Source organism: Saccopteryx bilineata, chromosome 11, assembly GCF_036850765.1.
Source record: "Saccopteryx bilineata isolate mSacBil1 chromosome 11, mSacBil1_pri_phased_curated, whole genome shotgun sequence".
NCBI classification, from domain to species: Eukaryota; Metazoa; Chordata; class Mammalia; order Chiroptera; family Emballonuridae; genus Saccopteryx; species Saccopteryx bilineata.
Genome location: NC_089500.1, coordinates 9,636,124 through 9,652,935, shown reverse-complemented (window position 1 = coordinate 9,652,935; position 16,812 = coordinate 9,636,124). Strand labels below are relative to the sequence as shown.

The 16,812-nt window shown below is 41.3% G+C and overlaps 1 protein-coding gene across 1 annotated transcript; it reads left to right on the top strand.

Moving 5' to 3' along the window:
• The first annotated feature begins 2,848 nt into the window (after positions 1–2,848).
• On the top strand, positions 2,849–16,752 carry SERPINB2 (serpin family B member 2). Its single transcript, XM_066247110.1, has 8 exons — positions 2,849–3,030; positions 6,975–7,151; positions 9,038–9,157; positions 10,470–10,598; positions 11,114–11,231; positions 13,822–13,964; positions 15,300–15,464; positions 15,801–16,752. Exons 2-8 carry the CDS (start codon positions 6,984–6,986, stop codon positions 16,203–16,205), a joined length of 1,248 nt encoding a protein of 415 aa, XP_066103207.1. The 5' UTR covers positions 2,849–3,030; positions 6,975–6,983; the 3' UTR covers positions 16,206–16,752.
• Positions 16,753–16,812: the final 60 nt, after the last annotated feature.

The following is a 16,812-nucleotide window of genomic DNA, read 5'->3' as shown; positions in this document are numbered from 1 at the left end:
AGTGAGTGGTACCTGCCATATAATATTATTAGAAAATTAAAGCTCAGAGTGGTTGAGAAATTTGTACAGTATTCTACAACTAAAAAATAGCAAAAAAAAAAAAAAATGACCTTATTGGTCACAGTAGACACAGCTTCAGCCTAGGATACTGAAGACCAGATTCGAAACCCCAAGGTCACCAGCTTGAGTATGGGATCATAGACATGACCCCATGGTCGCTGGCTTGAACCCAAAGGTCACTGGCTTGAAGCCCAAGGTTGCTGGCTTGAGCAAGAGGTCACTGGCTCGGCTGCAGCCCCCGGTCAAAGCACATATGAGAAAACACTCTGGTCAAGGGCACATATGAGAAAACAATCAATGAACAACTAAGGTGCTGCAACTATGAGTTCATACTTCTCATATGTCTCTCATCCTGTCTGTCTGTCCCTCTATCTCTCTAAAAAACAATTAAATCAAACTTTCTGAGTCTTTCAGAGTCCACATCTTTGCTCTTTGCTTGCCACACTTTAGGGCCTTCCTAAAGAGTTTTAATGTCTTAATTCATCAAAAAGTATTTAGTTGGGACCCACTGATGCTCATCACAGTTCTTGCTGCTGAGGGGAAAATCAGAACAGAAAATAGTTAGAGATAGAGGCCACACTCAGATCAAACAACTAGAATCTACAAGATTAATTAATTAATTACTTGACAATACATTGTTATACGGCAAGCTCAGCCCTAAGGGGTGCAGACAGTCACAAGGCATGGGATTCAGATGGGTGGGGAGAAGGAAGGATGACGTTCCCTTTGAGAAGAGGAGTGTGAGTGAAAAGCAAGGAGGTGGGGAAAGCAGAGCCTGAAGAATGAGCGGCACAAAGTTCTAGGCACATTCGCTGTGGGCTCCGCAGACTGTTGCTGCCAAGGTGTGGGCAAGGAACCACTGAACAGATGGGTCACACAGACTTGGCCAGCGGGGGCCCTCCAGGGGACTGAGGTTGGCAGGAGAGATGAACCTAGACCACCGACCAATAGCATCTACTGAGCACTCACTGAAGCAGAGACCCGGCCAAGGACCGAGGGATACTGAAGCTTGTAAAATGGTAACGGCTGCGTACATGGTTTTTTTGGTCCAATGAAGGAACTTTGTTGAAAGATCATTGTTGGAAGTGAAATCTCAGCTTTTTTTCTTTGTGTGGCCTGAGACCTTCCAGCAATGAAACACTCAAATACAGTCATGCACCTCGTCACGACGTTTAGGTCAATGATGGGCGGCATATACAACCGTGGTCCCGTAAGATTATAAATGGAGCTGACAGACTCCTATTGCCTAGTGACATTGTAGTCATTATAAAGTCATGGTGGTGTGGTACATCTCTTGCACATTTGTATTGATGTTGATGTAAACAAACCTACTGTGTTCCCAGTCATTTTAAAGTATAGCACACACAATTATGTACAGTACAGGATACTTGATAGTGATAATAAATGACTGTATTACTGGCTCATATGCTTATTATACTATACTTTTTATTGTTATTTTAAAGTGTATGGTTTATATTTAAAAGAATAAGTTTGTTGTAAAACAGTATGTTGTGTTATATCACAACAGCCCAGACACCCGGGTTTCTTGGTTTCATCTCTAATCCCATGTTGTTTTATATGGGTTGGTAGGGTAGGAGCAGTGGGTTATCCCATACAGCCGAGGTACGTAGTGGGCTATGCTATCTAGGTTTGCGTAGGGCGCTCTATGATGTTTACACAATGATGAAGCCACCTAGTGATGCATTTCTCTGAACTTCTTCCCATCATTAAGAAGCACATGACTGTCATTTGGCTTTTGACTGCCTGACAAAGTGTCTGAAGAACACACCTATGCCGTTGTCCTTCTAATAATAAGAAGGGGTATTGGTTCAGTAACCCTACTCATTTTTGACCAGAAATTCACACCAGGAATATGAGGTAAGGGAAAATCGGGCTCTGTGGACCATGGCCCAGCTGAGAAGAAGCTCACACAGGACTCAAGGGCACAGCCTTGGACTCCCTGACACCTCCCATTGTCATCCCAGCTCTCCATGCACAGACATGGAGCTTCCGTCATCCTAACCCTTAGGGATTTCCTCAACATAAATATAAAGGGAGGAGAAGTGAAGCCATTTTTACAATATGTTGCAAACACTTTTCAATGAGCTCTAACCATAGGAACATTTTCAGACCCATGTTATATTTTCATGCATATCTTTCATTTATTTCTGTTCCTCAGTCTCCTCTGGTTGGAACTAAAAATCAAACGATTTTCTCAATCAAGTCTTCAACATCACAATTCCTACTCCACCCCTGTGATTTACCCAGAGTTAAAAATTCAACTTCAAGTACACCGTGGATTGTCACTGTTCAGTATGTTGAGATCAATGTTCTAAACAAGGTCCAGTGAAGAAGAGTGCTTTGGGAGTAGCTGGTGATGAGAGATTAGGGTGGAACCCAGAAATATTTAGAAAATCACAGCTTGAGAAAAATGTAAGATTTAAAAACAGAGAACTTCTAAGAAAGAAAAAATAATGTTTGTTTCCTCCTCATGACCAAAAGGTCTCTTAGGGGCTCCTAGAATCAAAAGAGAGAAAGGAGTCCATTGCTTTTACACGTTGCAAAAAGTGCACAGGCCACGCCTTGTCAAAGGACAGAGGAAAATGGTGTGATTTAGAATACCCTTGAGTGCAGGTACAGAGGAGGACCTTTGAAACTGGGGCTGACAGGCTTCAGCTAATTTTAACAGGCATGTGTAGATCTTGCCAAATCTATAAGTTTCTGAGTGATGTCATCCTCCCAACACATTTCTGAAATGGTGCCTTAGCAAACAGGCATTGCTATTTGAGTAAAGCCTTTCTGAGTAAAATGTTGAATCACTCAAAGGTTTCCGATTAGAAAGAGGGAGACCAAAAAAAAAAAGCTTTGTGGGAGGAGTTGAGCTTTATAAAACCAGTCATCACCATGTCTGAACTCTAGCAACTCTCGGAGGACCGGTTCCTGCCAGACAGCACCTCAGAGAACAGCAAGGTATTTCAGTGATTTCAGTGGCCACCTCTGTGAAACATGGTTTCATTGTATCTCTCCCTTCATCCTGGTATCATTAATATAATGAAATTGAGAATGTGCGGTGTTTCTAGAGGATAAGTGAAAATTTAATGGTGTTTTCTTTTTTCGTTGTTTAACTGAAAATATTTTAGTTCAAGGTTTGAATTAAATTTATAGTAAGGCTTAATCTTGAATCTCAGAAGCCAGCAAATATCTATGTAACATTAACCAAACCAAAATGTACATTAAAGTTGCGATGCCAATATTCTTGACCAGGTTAGAATATGTATATTCTACTAGCTGGTGTTTTGACACTGAATGTAAGGGAAATAGTCAAGTTAATGAAACTGTATTAATTTAAAGTCGTTGAAAAGTAATCTATCAGTTGTACGTAAACGCGAAAAAAATTAAGAGTTGACTAAGTGTTCATCTATAATAATCAGAAGTTAAGCAGCTTCCTGGGTTGGTTCAATTCAATACCAGAAAATATATAGAGAATTTAGTTAAATAATTGGAAGGGGGATTCGGTTGTTTGGGACCAAAAGTTTCCTTGAAATTATTGTTTTCTCTTTGTTCTCATTGATTTTTGTGGTCAGTTTCAAACTATTGGCACTGTGTAGTCACAAAAAAGTTTTATTTTACATACCACAGTAAGTTAAGATCTGACATCCAGCGCCCTTGAGGAAGGAAGGGGACTGTGGTGGTGTACCTGGTGGCACCGCCCCAGTTTTTTGTTACCTGAGCCAAGTTTCAGGGTCACGTTTGTGACCTTCTGCTGCAGACACCACGGAGCCTGGCTCCACACGTGCCTCTCATCCACCTTCTCAAGGGCAGCAGTAAATATGAATTACCAGCACATGACTTAGGAGTTAATCAAGTTGTACAACTCACCCTTGTTAAGAAATTCACAACAGGCATTCCCTGTTCTGGGAGATCATGCCATTTAATGTCACTCTGTGATGATAATTTTACATTATCTTCTGTGGATCTCCCACTCGAATGTAAGCCATAGACCTGTCTGAAGGACAGGAGACATGGTAGATATATATATATATCTATATCTATATATATATATATATCTATATCTATATATATATAGATATATATATATATATAGGCCTTCAGAGATTTCTGAAACTATAAACTTCTCAATCCCATTTGGAGGGTGTGTAGGGAAAGCCGTAGAGTTACAGTCAGAAGGCTGAGATTCAGTGGAGGCTTCGAAACTGACTATCTGCAATCTATAGCTTCATATTTTCATCTGACGAGATTGGGTGCGTTCAGGGTGGTATGGCCGTAGACCATATTTTCATCTGTATAACAGGAATTACTAGGCTTTTGTGGGTAAGTAATTATGCAAATTGAACAAAACAACTCAGCTGAAGATATTTGGTAACTGCAATATAGACATAAGATATTATTTTTATGTTCAATGCAGTTATTATTATTTTTATAAATTCCACCTTATTTTAAAAATAAAATTGAGCCTATTTTTAAAAGAAGTAAATGCATTTGGGACAATGTATTTTTGTCCTTATCTTTTTTTCCTGTGTAAAGTCTCCTGAAATTCTAACTTGACATTAAAAGCCCTCTCTAATAGTTTGTCTTGACAATTAAATTTTACTAGTGTCTAGGTGACTGACTATACAGGTTATTATAAAGAATTAGCTACAAAAGCCTGACCAGGCAGTGGCACAGTGGATAGAGCGTCGAACTAGGATGCAGATGACCCAGGTTCAACACCTCGAGGTCGCTGGCTTGGGCATGGGCTCATCTGCCTTGTGCTCAGGCTCACCAGCTTGGGTGCAGGGTTGCTGGCTTGAGCGTGGGATAATAGACATGACCCCATGGTCGCTGACTTGAGCCCAAGGTTGCTGGCTTGAGCAAGGGGTCACTTGGTCTGCTATGGCCCCCTGGTCAAGACCCATATGAGAAAGCAATCAATGAACAACTAAGGTGCCGCAATGGAGAATTGATGCTTCTCATCTCTCATCCTTCCTGTCTCTCTCTCTTTGTCTCTGTCACAAAAACAAATATTAGCTGCAAGATAAATGTACATTTACTTGTTTGGTTCTTATCTCTCGTTCATTTTTCCCCCCATGGAAATAAAGAAATATTTTATTTATTAATTCCCAGTTTGTTTCTAAAACATTGAGATAATTTACAAAAACACATCTACCCAATAAGACTAATTAATTATAAAGACATTAAAAAAATCCATAGAAGGAAGAGGAAACAAACTGAGTTACTCAAGTTCATCTTATCTCAGTAATGAACCAAAAGAAAAAACCTGGTAATTTTTTTTTTAACTTAAAAAGCCTTCTAGGAGCATTATAGACTTGTGACCTTCCCCTTTTTTCATTTCCTCTTGTTAGCCATTCTTAAACTAGAAACCTGCCTAAATTCTTATACATCAGAGTAAAGTTGAACACCAACAGGTGAGACAATGTGGGACATTGGACAGAGTAGGTTTCCGAAGCTGGCCTAGGCTTGACTCCCTGAACCCTTATGGAGAAACTGTGTGACCTTCTACGAGTTCCTTCACCTCTCTGAGGTCAGGATGGAACCTAGACTTTTAATGAAGATAACAGTATGGATCTCATAGATATCCTGAAGATTCAATAAGAAGATGTGGGAGAGTTTCAGGGATAAGTATTACTTAGTTTACTGTTTTGTCTCTATAAAATAAAAGTGGGGGTATTTCAAATGAGAAACTTTGATACAAATTGCAGTCACTTTCTTAAAAAGAAAGGTCCATGAGCAGAGTGTTCACACCAGACACCCACAGCCCAGGTAGAGAAGGGGCTGCTGGCACTGGCTGGGAGCCCCACCGAGGGACCTGGACAAGGGCTGTGTGCATGCCTCAGCCCCCCGCCTTCCCGACTCCCTCCCGGCTCTGGGAAACCACTTTCCCAAGGTTTCTTGCGGAATGGCGGGTGTCAGCATCTTTTGGTATATTTATGTATGTTGGTAATTGTAAGGTGTGTTATAAGCCATTACAAAAGCCTAACGTACAGCCAAAAAGACGACCATTGGCCAGAACCAACAGGTACTCCCGTCCACACACACTTGGGCGTGTACAAATATTTGGCTTCATGGAAAGCCTTTGGCTCTGGAAGGGTATGCCTATCATTTCTTCAGAGGGTTGATCTGGTGTGTGTGTGTGTGTGTGTGTGTGTGTGTGTAGGGGGGCAGATATGGAAGTAGGACTATGAAAATCCCAACTGTCACACACTTCCAGAAGCAGAAATTTGAAATATTTACCATCTCAGAAGGGGCCAACACAACACGAATATGTATGCACGTGGCACATATGAGTATGTGCAGGTTGTGTGTGTGTCATGTGTGGCATAAGGTTGAGACATGACCCTAAAGGCCACCCACCTAGCTTCATTTCCTAGCCCTGCCCCTAGTCGAGTGACCCGGGTCACTTTTCTTATCGTCTCTGTGAAGCAGCTTCTTCCTTGTAAAAGAGGGTTTGGGTTAAGAACAGAATGGTGAATACAGGTAAAGTGTTTAAAACAGCTTCTCGTAGAGTAGGAATTAAATAAATGCTTTTTTATTGTTATTTTAGTTATTGTTATTATGATATAGTGTCACTGCTCATCCTACAACTGTTCACTGTACCTCAGAGTCGGCTACATAATTTGCAGAATCCGATGCAACAGGGAAATGTAGAACCCTTAGTTTAAAATTATTGAGATTTTCAAGATGGTGGCAGTTTACACCGAGTGGGGGGCCCTTTTGGCCTCACAGGTCACGTGGCTCTCATGCTGTCCCTGCTCTACTTTGTGTTGTTCTGGGAAGGAAGGACAGAGAGGGAATCCCTGCTCTCTGCAAGGCATGGCCTGTCCCCACTGCTGACATCACTCACCCAACACACCTCATATTCCAGAGCTATGTTTTCTTCCTCACTTTCCTTCTAGCCTGAAACAATGGAAGACCTTTATGTGGCAAACACAATTTTTGCCCTCAATTTCTTCAAGCATCTGGCGAATACAAACACCACCCAGAATCTCTTCTTCTCCCCGTGGGGCATCTCATCCACCATGGTCATGGTCTACCTGGGTGCCAAAGGCAACACCGCAGAACAGATGGCCAAGGTAAGTTTCTACTGAGACGCCAGATTAGGACACACTGGTGCCTGAACCGGATTGTAGGATGGCTCTGTTTGTTTTCTAGAGATGGTCTATCAAAAGGTCGGCAATCGCCACCTGCCATTACAACATGGTTTCTTGAGATTCAAATCTATAAAACAGCCCAAACCATGAACCACCCACTGTAGATATCAGAAGGCACATCAAAGTTTCTTATACTGTAAGGCTAGAAATGATGAATAGTGATGTCCTTCCTTTTAATAATATACTGTTTATATTTTAAAGTGTTTTGCATGCTTTATGGCTCTTGTTTTTAAAACAAGTGCCATTCTGCAGGCGGGAAGACTAGCCTTGTGAAGGAAACTCCTTCCCCAGGTCTCCTAAACTTTCCTCACTTCTAGCTCAGGCTCCTTCCCTTGCTCAGCCACTCTGCTGGCTTTGTTTCCCATTCTCGGAAATAATTCCCCCTAATAGCTTTAAGAGAGTGGCACAAAGAGAAAAGAATGTCCCAGAGCTGTGGCCGTCACGCTCTTGGAGATGCACGGTGGTCAATATAGACTCAGGCATGTAACCAAACCGTGAGATAATGCCGACAAGATGAGACCTGGCCTGGTGGTTGGTCTTCAAAGTAAAAATGGACAGAGTATGGGGCAGCTGGCTTCCTTCCTAGGTGGGCAGTCACAGGCTGAGCCAGGGGACCCTTCCTCTGAATTCAGGGCCTTGAAAATACATTGGACTACTTAAACTGCAAAGTTCCTAGGGATGAGTTCAACACATTGAAAAGTCACATGACCCTGTTATGTCCTAGGTCAGCGACTCAGACGAGGTCAGCCTATAATTAAAATTCTTCCATATACACAGGTACACAAACATGACAATTGAATGTTCTGGTTTCTCACAGGCACGTATTGTGCTTTCGGTCACACCAAAGTGCCGCTGGTTATGTTCAGGTTTCTCATGAGAATTGCACCTGAATGTGTCTACATCCTTCCCAGGTACATGGTGACCCATTTAGGATGAACCTTGTTTGAAGAACGAGAGAGTTGGTCAATGTCCTTGCGGGAGGAAAGGGAGAGCTGCATTACTCCTTGTGATTTTGGCAGTTTAAATATCAAGACTTACAACAAAACCTAGTTGCTCAATTCTGATACCAGCAACATTTTGCAACCCTCCTTCCCCTTTATTTCCTTTGCCTTGAAAAAAAACAAAGACGGGAAATGCCCTGAAGACTTTGGAGAGCACCAGCGTCTTAACCTTCCAAATGTAAGGACATCACTAGCAGAAGCAATATGTGCTGAGGGCAAATGCTAAAGGAAGTACTCTAGCTTGTTAAAACGCAATGGATTTTGATATCAAAAGAAAACTAGCTTATGGGTCTCTCTGGGCACAGTACAGCTATTCTGCATCTGGAACGTGTTTGAGCACGTGGGACTATGCAAAGATTTTTGTATTGTTTACTTATAACTCTGCTGTATGCACAGATTTTAAAACTCAAAGGCAAATTTGGTTAATTCCCTACTAAGAAGCAAGAGAAGAAGCCCTTCGGCTTGGAGAAAGAAGCACAGACTTTGGTGGCAAGACCTGTATTTGTCTGAATGGTGGCTCTGCCACTTTTTACGAGGTGTGTGAGTGAAGGCATTGATGCTCTTGGAGTCTAGAGGCTAATGACTAGCTTATAGATTAACATAAAATGCCCCCTACTGATTCCAGTGAGGGAAATTTCAGTTGGCTGACATTTACACATCATGTGTAAAAACGATCTATGCTTGTACCCCATGCACATTGACAGGGAAATAGACATAAGACCATTAAAAGGTACCTGTTGGCAATGGTTTAAAAAGGTAAGTAATTTAGCAGGAAAATGTAGCCATTCCTTCTAATTCCAATTGCAGGTGCTTCAGTTTAACAACATTGGAGTCCGAGAAGTCGCCCTAGCGACCCCAGAGAATGTCTCCGGTTGTGAACTCAGGCAGCAGATCCAGCAGGCCACTTATCCTGATGCTATTTTGAAGGTATCTGACCCATTCATTCATATTTCTTTTGTATTTTATTTTAGAATCTTCTTGTCTTAAAGTCACAACATTAGACTAAAAAGGGGCCTGTTACCACTTCCCCCATTCCCAGAAAAAAAAACACCCCAGAAAACAAAGACTTAAATCCTTAAGTAAATATTCTCTGGTCCCACCACTAAGAAAGGACAAAGGTAGAGCAGAAGACGACTTGCGGACTGGTTGGCCAAGACTCTTTCTAAATTGTTACACCACCCTACTGCTAGTTAGGAATGGACAAAGTCAGGTTCGATAACTTCATAAGAGGCCAATGATCTTTACATATCCCTCCCATATTTCTCTTTCTATCTATATATTATCTATCTATCTATCTATCTATCTATCTATCTATTTATCATCTATCTCTTATCTATCTATCTATCAATCATCTATCTATTATCTATCTATCATCTATCTATCTATCTATCTATCTATCTATCTATCTATCTATCTATCTATCTATCATCTATCTATCCATCTATCTATCTCAGGTAGTATTATTTTTTTCTCAATACTCCTTTCCTTAAATACCAGCTATCCAGCTAAATTATATGAACTGGACATAGATGTGTGCCATCTGGTAACCAACTTCCATGGTTACACTCCTGAGTAAGTTCATGGGGAGACATCTCCCCTAGCTTCCTACTCGAGGACACTAATGCTCCATCTGGCTGTTCCCCAGGGAATTATGGGCTAGCGGAGGTGGAGAGGGCCTGGTGTGGAGAGTCAGCCAGGTGTCCTGAGACAGCGGGCAGTCATCTGCACGAATTTGCCTTCTGCTGTGACAGAGGCCCATGACCTTCTTCATGTTGACAAACTTTAGGTTGTAGACTGGAGTTCTCTCTCACTTTTCCAGTTTCCTAAAGCTCGTATTTCCATGGTATCGATGATCTCTTCTTTGGTAGGGACTTTGAGAAGTTATATGAACTTTGAAAGAATGGTTGTGAAGTAACATTTTAATGCCAGAAAAATTCCTTAGAGACCTCAGAGTTTAGGAAATGATAGAAGGAACCTCGCTTTCACCTAGGATGTTGGTTACTTCACAGTTCAGTCCAAACCATAGGCAAATATGAAACAAGCGACACCTTATTTTGTTAGTTTTGCACTGCATTCATTTCAAAAGTATTTCCTTGGAGATTCCTTTAAAGCACCAGAAAAAGAATATATTAATACAGCATTTTATTGTTGTACAGGAAAAAGAAAAACCCATTGCTTAAGAACTATCTTGCTGAGTAGTCCAGCGATATTGAAAGGGGATCCTGGCTTTCTGTTCCAGGTACAAGCTGAAGACACAATCAATTCAGGCTTCCGCGCCCTCATCTCTGCCATCAACGCACCCACAGAGGATTACGTATTGGAAAGTGCCAATAAGCTGTTTGGGGAGAAGTCTGCAAGATTCAGGAAAGTAAGTAAAACCGGTCACTGAAATGGCAGGACCGTAAACCTGCAGTGAGGTCACTTTAAGAGCTGTTCTCTACGATTCATGCACTGAGAGAGAGAGTCAGAAATGCACACAGCTCTTGAAGGCTCCCGAAGACTGTTGGTCATGGCAGCTATCCTTGTGCACCCCCTGTTGGTGCTTCCTCTCCCTGCTGTAAAAGTCCCACTTGCAAGGTAGTAAGTGAGGAGGAGGAGCACAGCTATCTTCCAGAGCCTCTATCTGCAAGCCTTGCCTTCCTCTTATTCAGTGGCTGCAATGTGAAGAATGTGGGAGGGCAGATAGAGTTGGGGCTGGAGTGTGGAGTCAGTTCACTGACTGCTTGTCATCTGCACCATTTTCTTTCAGCACCCCCATAGCCAGCCTTCGCTACCCCAACCTCAGACCCCCTAGTCTTGACAGGAAACCCATAATTCACAATTATACCAAGGCTTGTTCAGTTTATATCCTATGTAACCTCCTGCATTTTTCTTGCTTTAAAGGAATACATACAACTCTCTAAGAAATATTACTCTACAGAACCCCAGGAAGTTGACTTCCTACAATGTGCAGAAGGAGCCAGAAAAAAGATTAATTTCTGGGTTGAAACTCAAACCAAAGGTAAAACCAAGGAAATGTTTTCTGTTCTTTCTACTTAGAAAATTTATCTATTTTTAAAAACCATCCTTGAATAAAAAAAAAAATTATTGATTGATTTTAGCAAGAGAGGAAGGGAGAGAAAGACAGGAACATCAATCTATTCCTATATGTGCCCTGATCGGGGATTGAACCGGTAACCTTTGAGCTTTGGGACAACGCTCTAATTAACCGAGCTATCCAGCCAGAGCACCATCCTTGAACTTAGTCCTTAATCCCTTCAAGTTCATTCAACCTTAGTCATTTCAGTTAATGCAAATATATTCTTGTTTAGTGCAGTGGTGTTTTAATTGAGGTCTATTAATAGAAAACATCTGTCCAGTATTCAAATAATTGGATGTTGTACATTATTACATTTAGAATAGAATATGAACAATGGCAGATGTTTTCAAACATAGGAAATATCAGTATTGAAATAATTGTGACACTCCATCCACTGTGGACAAAGGAAAAAAAGGATTTTCTTAATTTCTGGATTTAAGACGTCATTTTAAGGAATATTTTTGTGTCTTGGTTTCTCAGCTAACATCATGGACAAAAAGCACATGAGCTAAATCCTGTAGAATTTTAGATCTTTGCTTCTCTGAAAGCAGTTGATCTATTTATATGACTTCCTCATTTTCACAGTAGATTTCTAAACCACCAACAAATAACTGCCACCAAGGAGGCAGGAAAAGTGAGATGAACAGAAGTGAAAGTAAAAATGAAGTGCAAAGTTAGACACAGGAGTGTTTTGCTTTTTTGGGAGCAGCACAGATGTTCTCTCTAAGCATTGTATCACACGGCTGGGCGTAAGTGTATTGACAAAATGTCAAGGAGTCAAAAGAGCTGATTGGTTTGCCAGATTTTATGATAATTTGAGAGAACTTTCTATTTTATTTGTTATGATCATATACTAGTTCTGTCACATGCATCACAAAATTAAATAAAACAGTAGTAGATTTCAATAGTAACCAAGAATTGTGATTGCCTATGGGATACATCGAGTAGGGATATGGAATAGTTGTGTTGGAGCTGGTCAGACTACAGTGACCTTTTTCTTGGTCCTTCTTCTGTCAGTAGGACTGGAGGGTGGAGGATGGTGGAGACAGAATCCTGATTACCTTACTAAGATTGTAGCCTTGAGAATATTGCTAAGCTCTGTCACCATGGTGACCTTTCGTGTCAAATGGCACTAATACTCATGTAATAGAGTAGTCATGAGGATTAAATAAAATAATGTACCTAGTGACTAAATATTATAGTGCAAGTATTCACTACAAATGGGCTGTGTCTTAAACCAAGTTAAAAAAAATGGCCTTGGCCAGTTGGCTCAGTGGTAGAACATCAGGCTGGTGTGTGGACGTCCCGGGGTCAACTCCTGGTTAGGACACACAGGAGAAGCAGCCATCTGCTTCTTCATCCCCCCTCTTTCTATCTCTCACCCCCACCCCTCTCTCTTCCCTTCCTGCAGCCATGGCTCGATTGGTTTGAGCACATTGGTCCTGGGCACTGGGAGGGCTCCATAGAGCCTCCACTTCAGGCACTAAAAATAGCTCAGTTGGGAACATGGCCCAAGAAGGGCAGAGCATTCATCCCAGACGGGGGTTGCTGGGTGGATCCCAGTTGAGGTGCATGCGGGAGTCTCTCTCTCTGTTTCCCCTCTTCTCACTTGGAAAAGGGGGGAAAAAAAGAAGAAAAAACCCAAACTATCACACTCAGATATTTTCATTTCTGAGAACCTTCTCTGGCTTGCTCATCTACTCCCTTCTTTGTATTGTCATAGTACTTTGCATTATTTAGCTCTGTTATAGAACTTACCACACATTTCTCACAACTGATTTTGAGTGTTTATTCCAATAATATTCAGCCCCACAAGGACAATTCTTCTTTGTTGAGCTCATGAACGTGCATTATTCCTAGTATAGGTCTAGCCTAAACTTCCAAAATAATTGTTTTGAAGGATCAGTGGGTCAGACCCATCGACTCTCTACACCAGATCTATCAGGGGCACTGTGTGACATGCTGTGGAAAGGTACTGTTACCTTCCTCAAGAGACTCTCACTCCCATCTGAATTAAATAGCTTTATACAGCTATAAAACTAAGAAATATAAAAGGAAGTGAAAATCTCCACTTCAAATTTGATAGTAATTCTAAATTTTATATGCATTACTTCTTCATTTTCTTTTTTTAATTTATTGACTTTAAAGAGAGGAAGAGAGAGAGACACATTAATTTGTTGTCCCACATATGCATTTATTGGTTGATTATTATATGTGCCTTGGCCAGAATTAAAAAGGCAACCTTGGCATATCAGGATAACGCTCTAACCAATGGGCTTCCCAGCCAGGGCCTCTTCATTTTCTGTTGAATTTTTAAAATCTTCTGAGGAATTTGGTCTGATTTTTACTTATGCTTTAAATAAATCAAGAGAAAAATGTGAGCTGGAAGATCAGCATCTTCGTAGAGTTTGACAAAAGTGTCTGCTGGTTTGATGGCAACTCAAAAGATTCAAGAAAAGAAATTCCCCATTCTTGATCATGAAACCTAAACATACATAATTTATTTTTGTAGGTAAAGTTTCAAACTTGTTACCTGAAGGTTCTGTAGATTCAGAGACCAGGATGGTCCTGGTGAATGCTGTCTACTTCAAAGGAAAATGGAAAACTCCATTTGAGAAGAAATTAAGTGGACTTTATCCTTTCCGGGTGAACTTGGTATGAGACAAGACAGATTTTTAGCCTGACCAGGTGGTGGTACAGTGGACAGAGCATCGGACTGGGATGTGGAGGACCCAGGTTCAAGACCCTGAGGTCACCAGCTTGAGCGTGGGCTCATCTGCCAGTTTGAGCAAAGCCTACTAGCTTGAGCCCAAGGTCACTGGCTTGAGCAAGGGGTCACTCGGTCTGCTGTAGCCCCCCTGGTCAAGGCACGTATGAGAAATTAATAAATGAACAACTAAGGAAGCACAACAAAGTATTGATGTTTCTCATCTCTCTCCTTTCCTGTTTGTCTCTCTCTCTCTCTCTCTCTCTCACACACACACACACACACACAGATTTTTAAAACAATGTATTGTAGGGTCTTAGACAAGACAGAAAAAGGAAAAATAGAGACCATTCATTGGTCATTACGTGATGTGCTACTTATAAGTCATAGATATTAAACAATTGACTGACTCAAGCTACTAAATATCACTCAGTAATTTTATGAAGTCATATGAATAACGGTGAACAACCATGGGCTCTCTACTTAAATCCTGGACTCAAATGTAAGCTTTACAACTTATCAACTATAATCCTACATATGTTTCATGAATTCCATTTTTATCTGTAAAACTTGGATAATAGGCCCTGGCCGGTTGGCTCAGCGGTAGAGCGTCGGCCTGGCGTGTGGGGGACCCGGGTTCGATTCCCGGCCAGGGCACACAGGAGAAGCGCCCATTTGCTTCTCCACCCCCCCCTCCTTCCTCTCTGTCTCTCTCTTCCCCTCCTGCAGCCAAGGCTCCATTGGAGCAAAGATGGCCCGGGCGCTGGGGTTGGCTCCTTGGCCTCTGCCCCAGGCGCTAGAGTGGCTCTGGTCGCGGCAGAGCGATGCCCCGGAGGGGCAGAGCATCGCCCCCTGGTGGGCAGAGCGTCGCCCCTGATGGGCGGGCCGGGTGGATCCCGGTCAGGCGCATGCGGGAGTCTGTCTGACTGTCTCACCCGTTTCCAGCTTCAGAAACAAAACAAAACAAAACAAAACAAACTTGGATAATAATAATATCCAACTCAAAAGGTTACTGTAAGGATTCAATGAGATTTAGCACAGTTCTTGGCCCATGGTAGGTACTTAACAAATGTTTTGGTATTATTATTATTGTCCATATGGGTATAATCTTCAAAAGAGTTAGTAAGATCAGAGTACAGTATACAAATAATTTATTTTGTTGATATTTAAAAACATACTTCTTAAACATGAAAGCAGAACCCATTCTCTTTTATGTCAAATTGTAAATCTCTTGACAACATAGTATATATTAACTTCTATATTTTACTCTTGAATCACTTTAGACTCAGCGTAAATCTGTACAGATGATGTACTTGCGTGAGAAGCTGAACATTGGATACCTAGAAAACCTAAAGGCTCAGATTCTAGAACTTCCATATGCCGGGGATGCCAGCATGTTCCTGTTGCTTCCAGATGAAATCTCTAATGTGTCTACTGGCTTGGAGTTGGTAAGCCATTCCAACTTGAATTGTTTTAAACTTCTGAGACTGAACTTATCTTTCATGACGAATATGTCTACACCTTAGGAAATGGAGTGTAGTTTCTTTATATAGAAATATGTGAATTGGTTGATAGGAAGTATGGCATGTCTCAAACTTTCATTCAGAGCCTTAAACTTATGTCGCCCATGTTTTCTTGCAAAAACTTTACCAATCTTAAATTTTTGCATCACTCACAATGTAGTGGCGTTCAAGTCATTGATTTTTAACATGACACTTAGAAGTTGCTTTCTTCTTTTCTAAGCACTCACTGATAAATTTTTTTTTTAATTTTTGGATCTGCAGCTGGAACGTGAAATAACGTATGATAGTCTCAATAAGTGGATCAGCAAAGACACGCTGGCTGAAGATGACGTTGAGGCGTACATCCCCCGGTTCAAACTGGAGGAGCACTATGAACTCAAACCCATTCTGAGAAGCATGGGCATGAACGACGCCTTCGTCAAGGGCCAGGCCAACTTCTTAGGAATGTCAGAAGAGGATGACCTGTTTCTGTCCGAAGTGTTTCATCAAGCCACTGTGGATGTCAACGAGGAGGGGACCGAAGCGACGGCTGGCACTGGGGCTGTCATGACAGGGAGAACGGGCCACGGAGGGCCACAGTTTGTGGCGGATCACCCTTTCCTCTTCTTTATAATGCACAAAACTGCCAAGACCGTCCTCTTTTTTGGCAGATTCGTCTCACCCTAAAATGGCAAGTTTCTCTTTCTCTACGGCATCCTGAGCTATAAGCCTCAGAATTGCTATGCGTATCAAAAACCTAGGGGCTTTCTCTCTGTATTTCTGTTTTCTTGAACAACTTCTGCTACACAACTAAATATAAATACAGAAATACCAGACAACCATCCATTATAACATTACAGCCCGATTAATTGTCTGGTCTCCTGAAATGTGATGGTGTCACATTTAGTTCTTCCTTACTCTTAGTGTATTTTATAGCCTTAACTTTTATTGTATTATTTATTATTTTATATAATTTTTTATTATGGTTAATGATTTCACATGCTGATACAGTTACAAAAAACAGGTGATCAGTTATGTTTCTTTGCAAAGAAGTGCGTTTATTTGTTTTTATGAGGAAGGATGAATAGGTGCCCTTCCGTCGCTTTCTATGATAAAATTCTTGATGAAAGCATTGAGCAGCAGGCAAATATATATGTGTACATTAATAACACTATGTGTCACATAGAGGTGTCTGCCACTGATGTAACATTGCAAATGTATATAAATAAACATGTTTCCATACAACCGTCTGTTTGTTGCTACTCTATTTGGTCTTTGGATCACGAGGCCCATT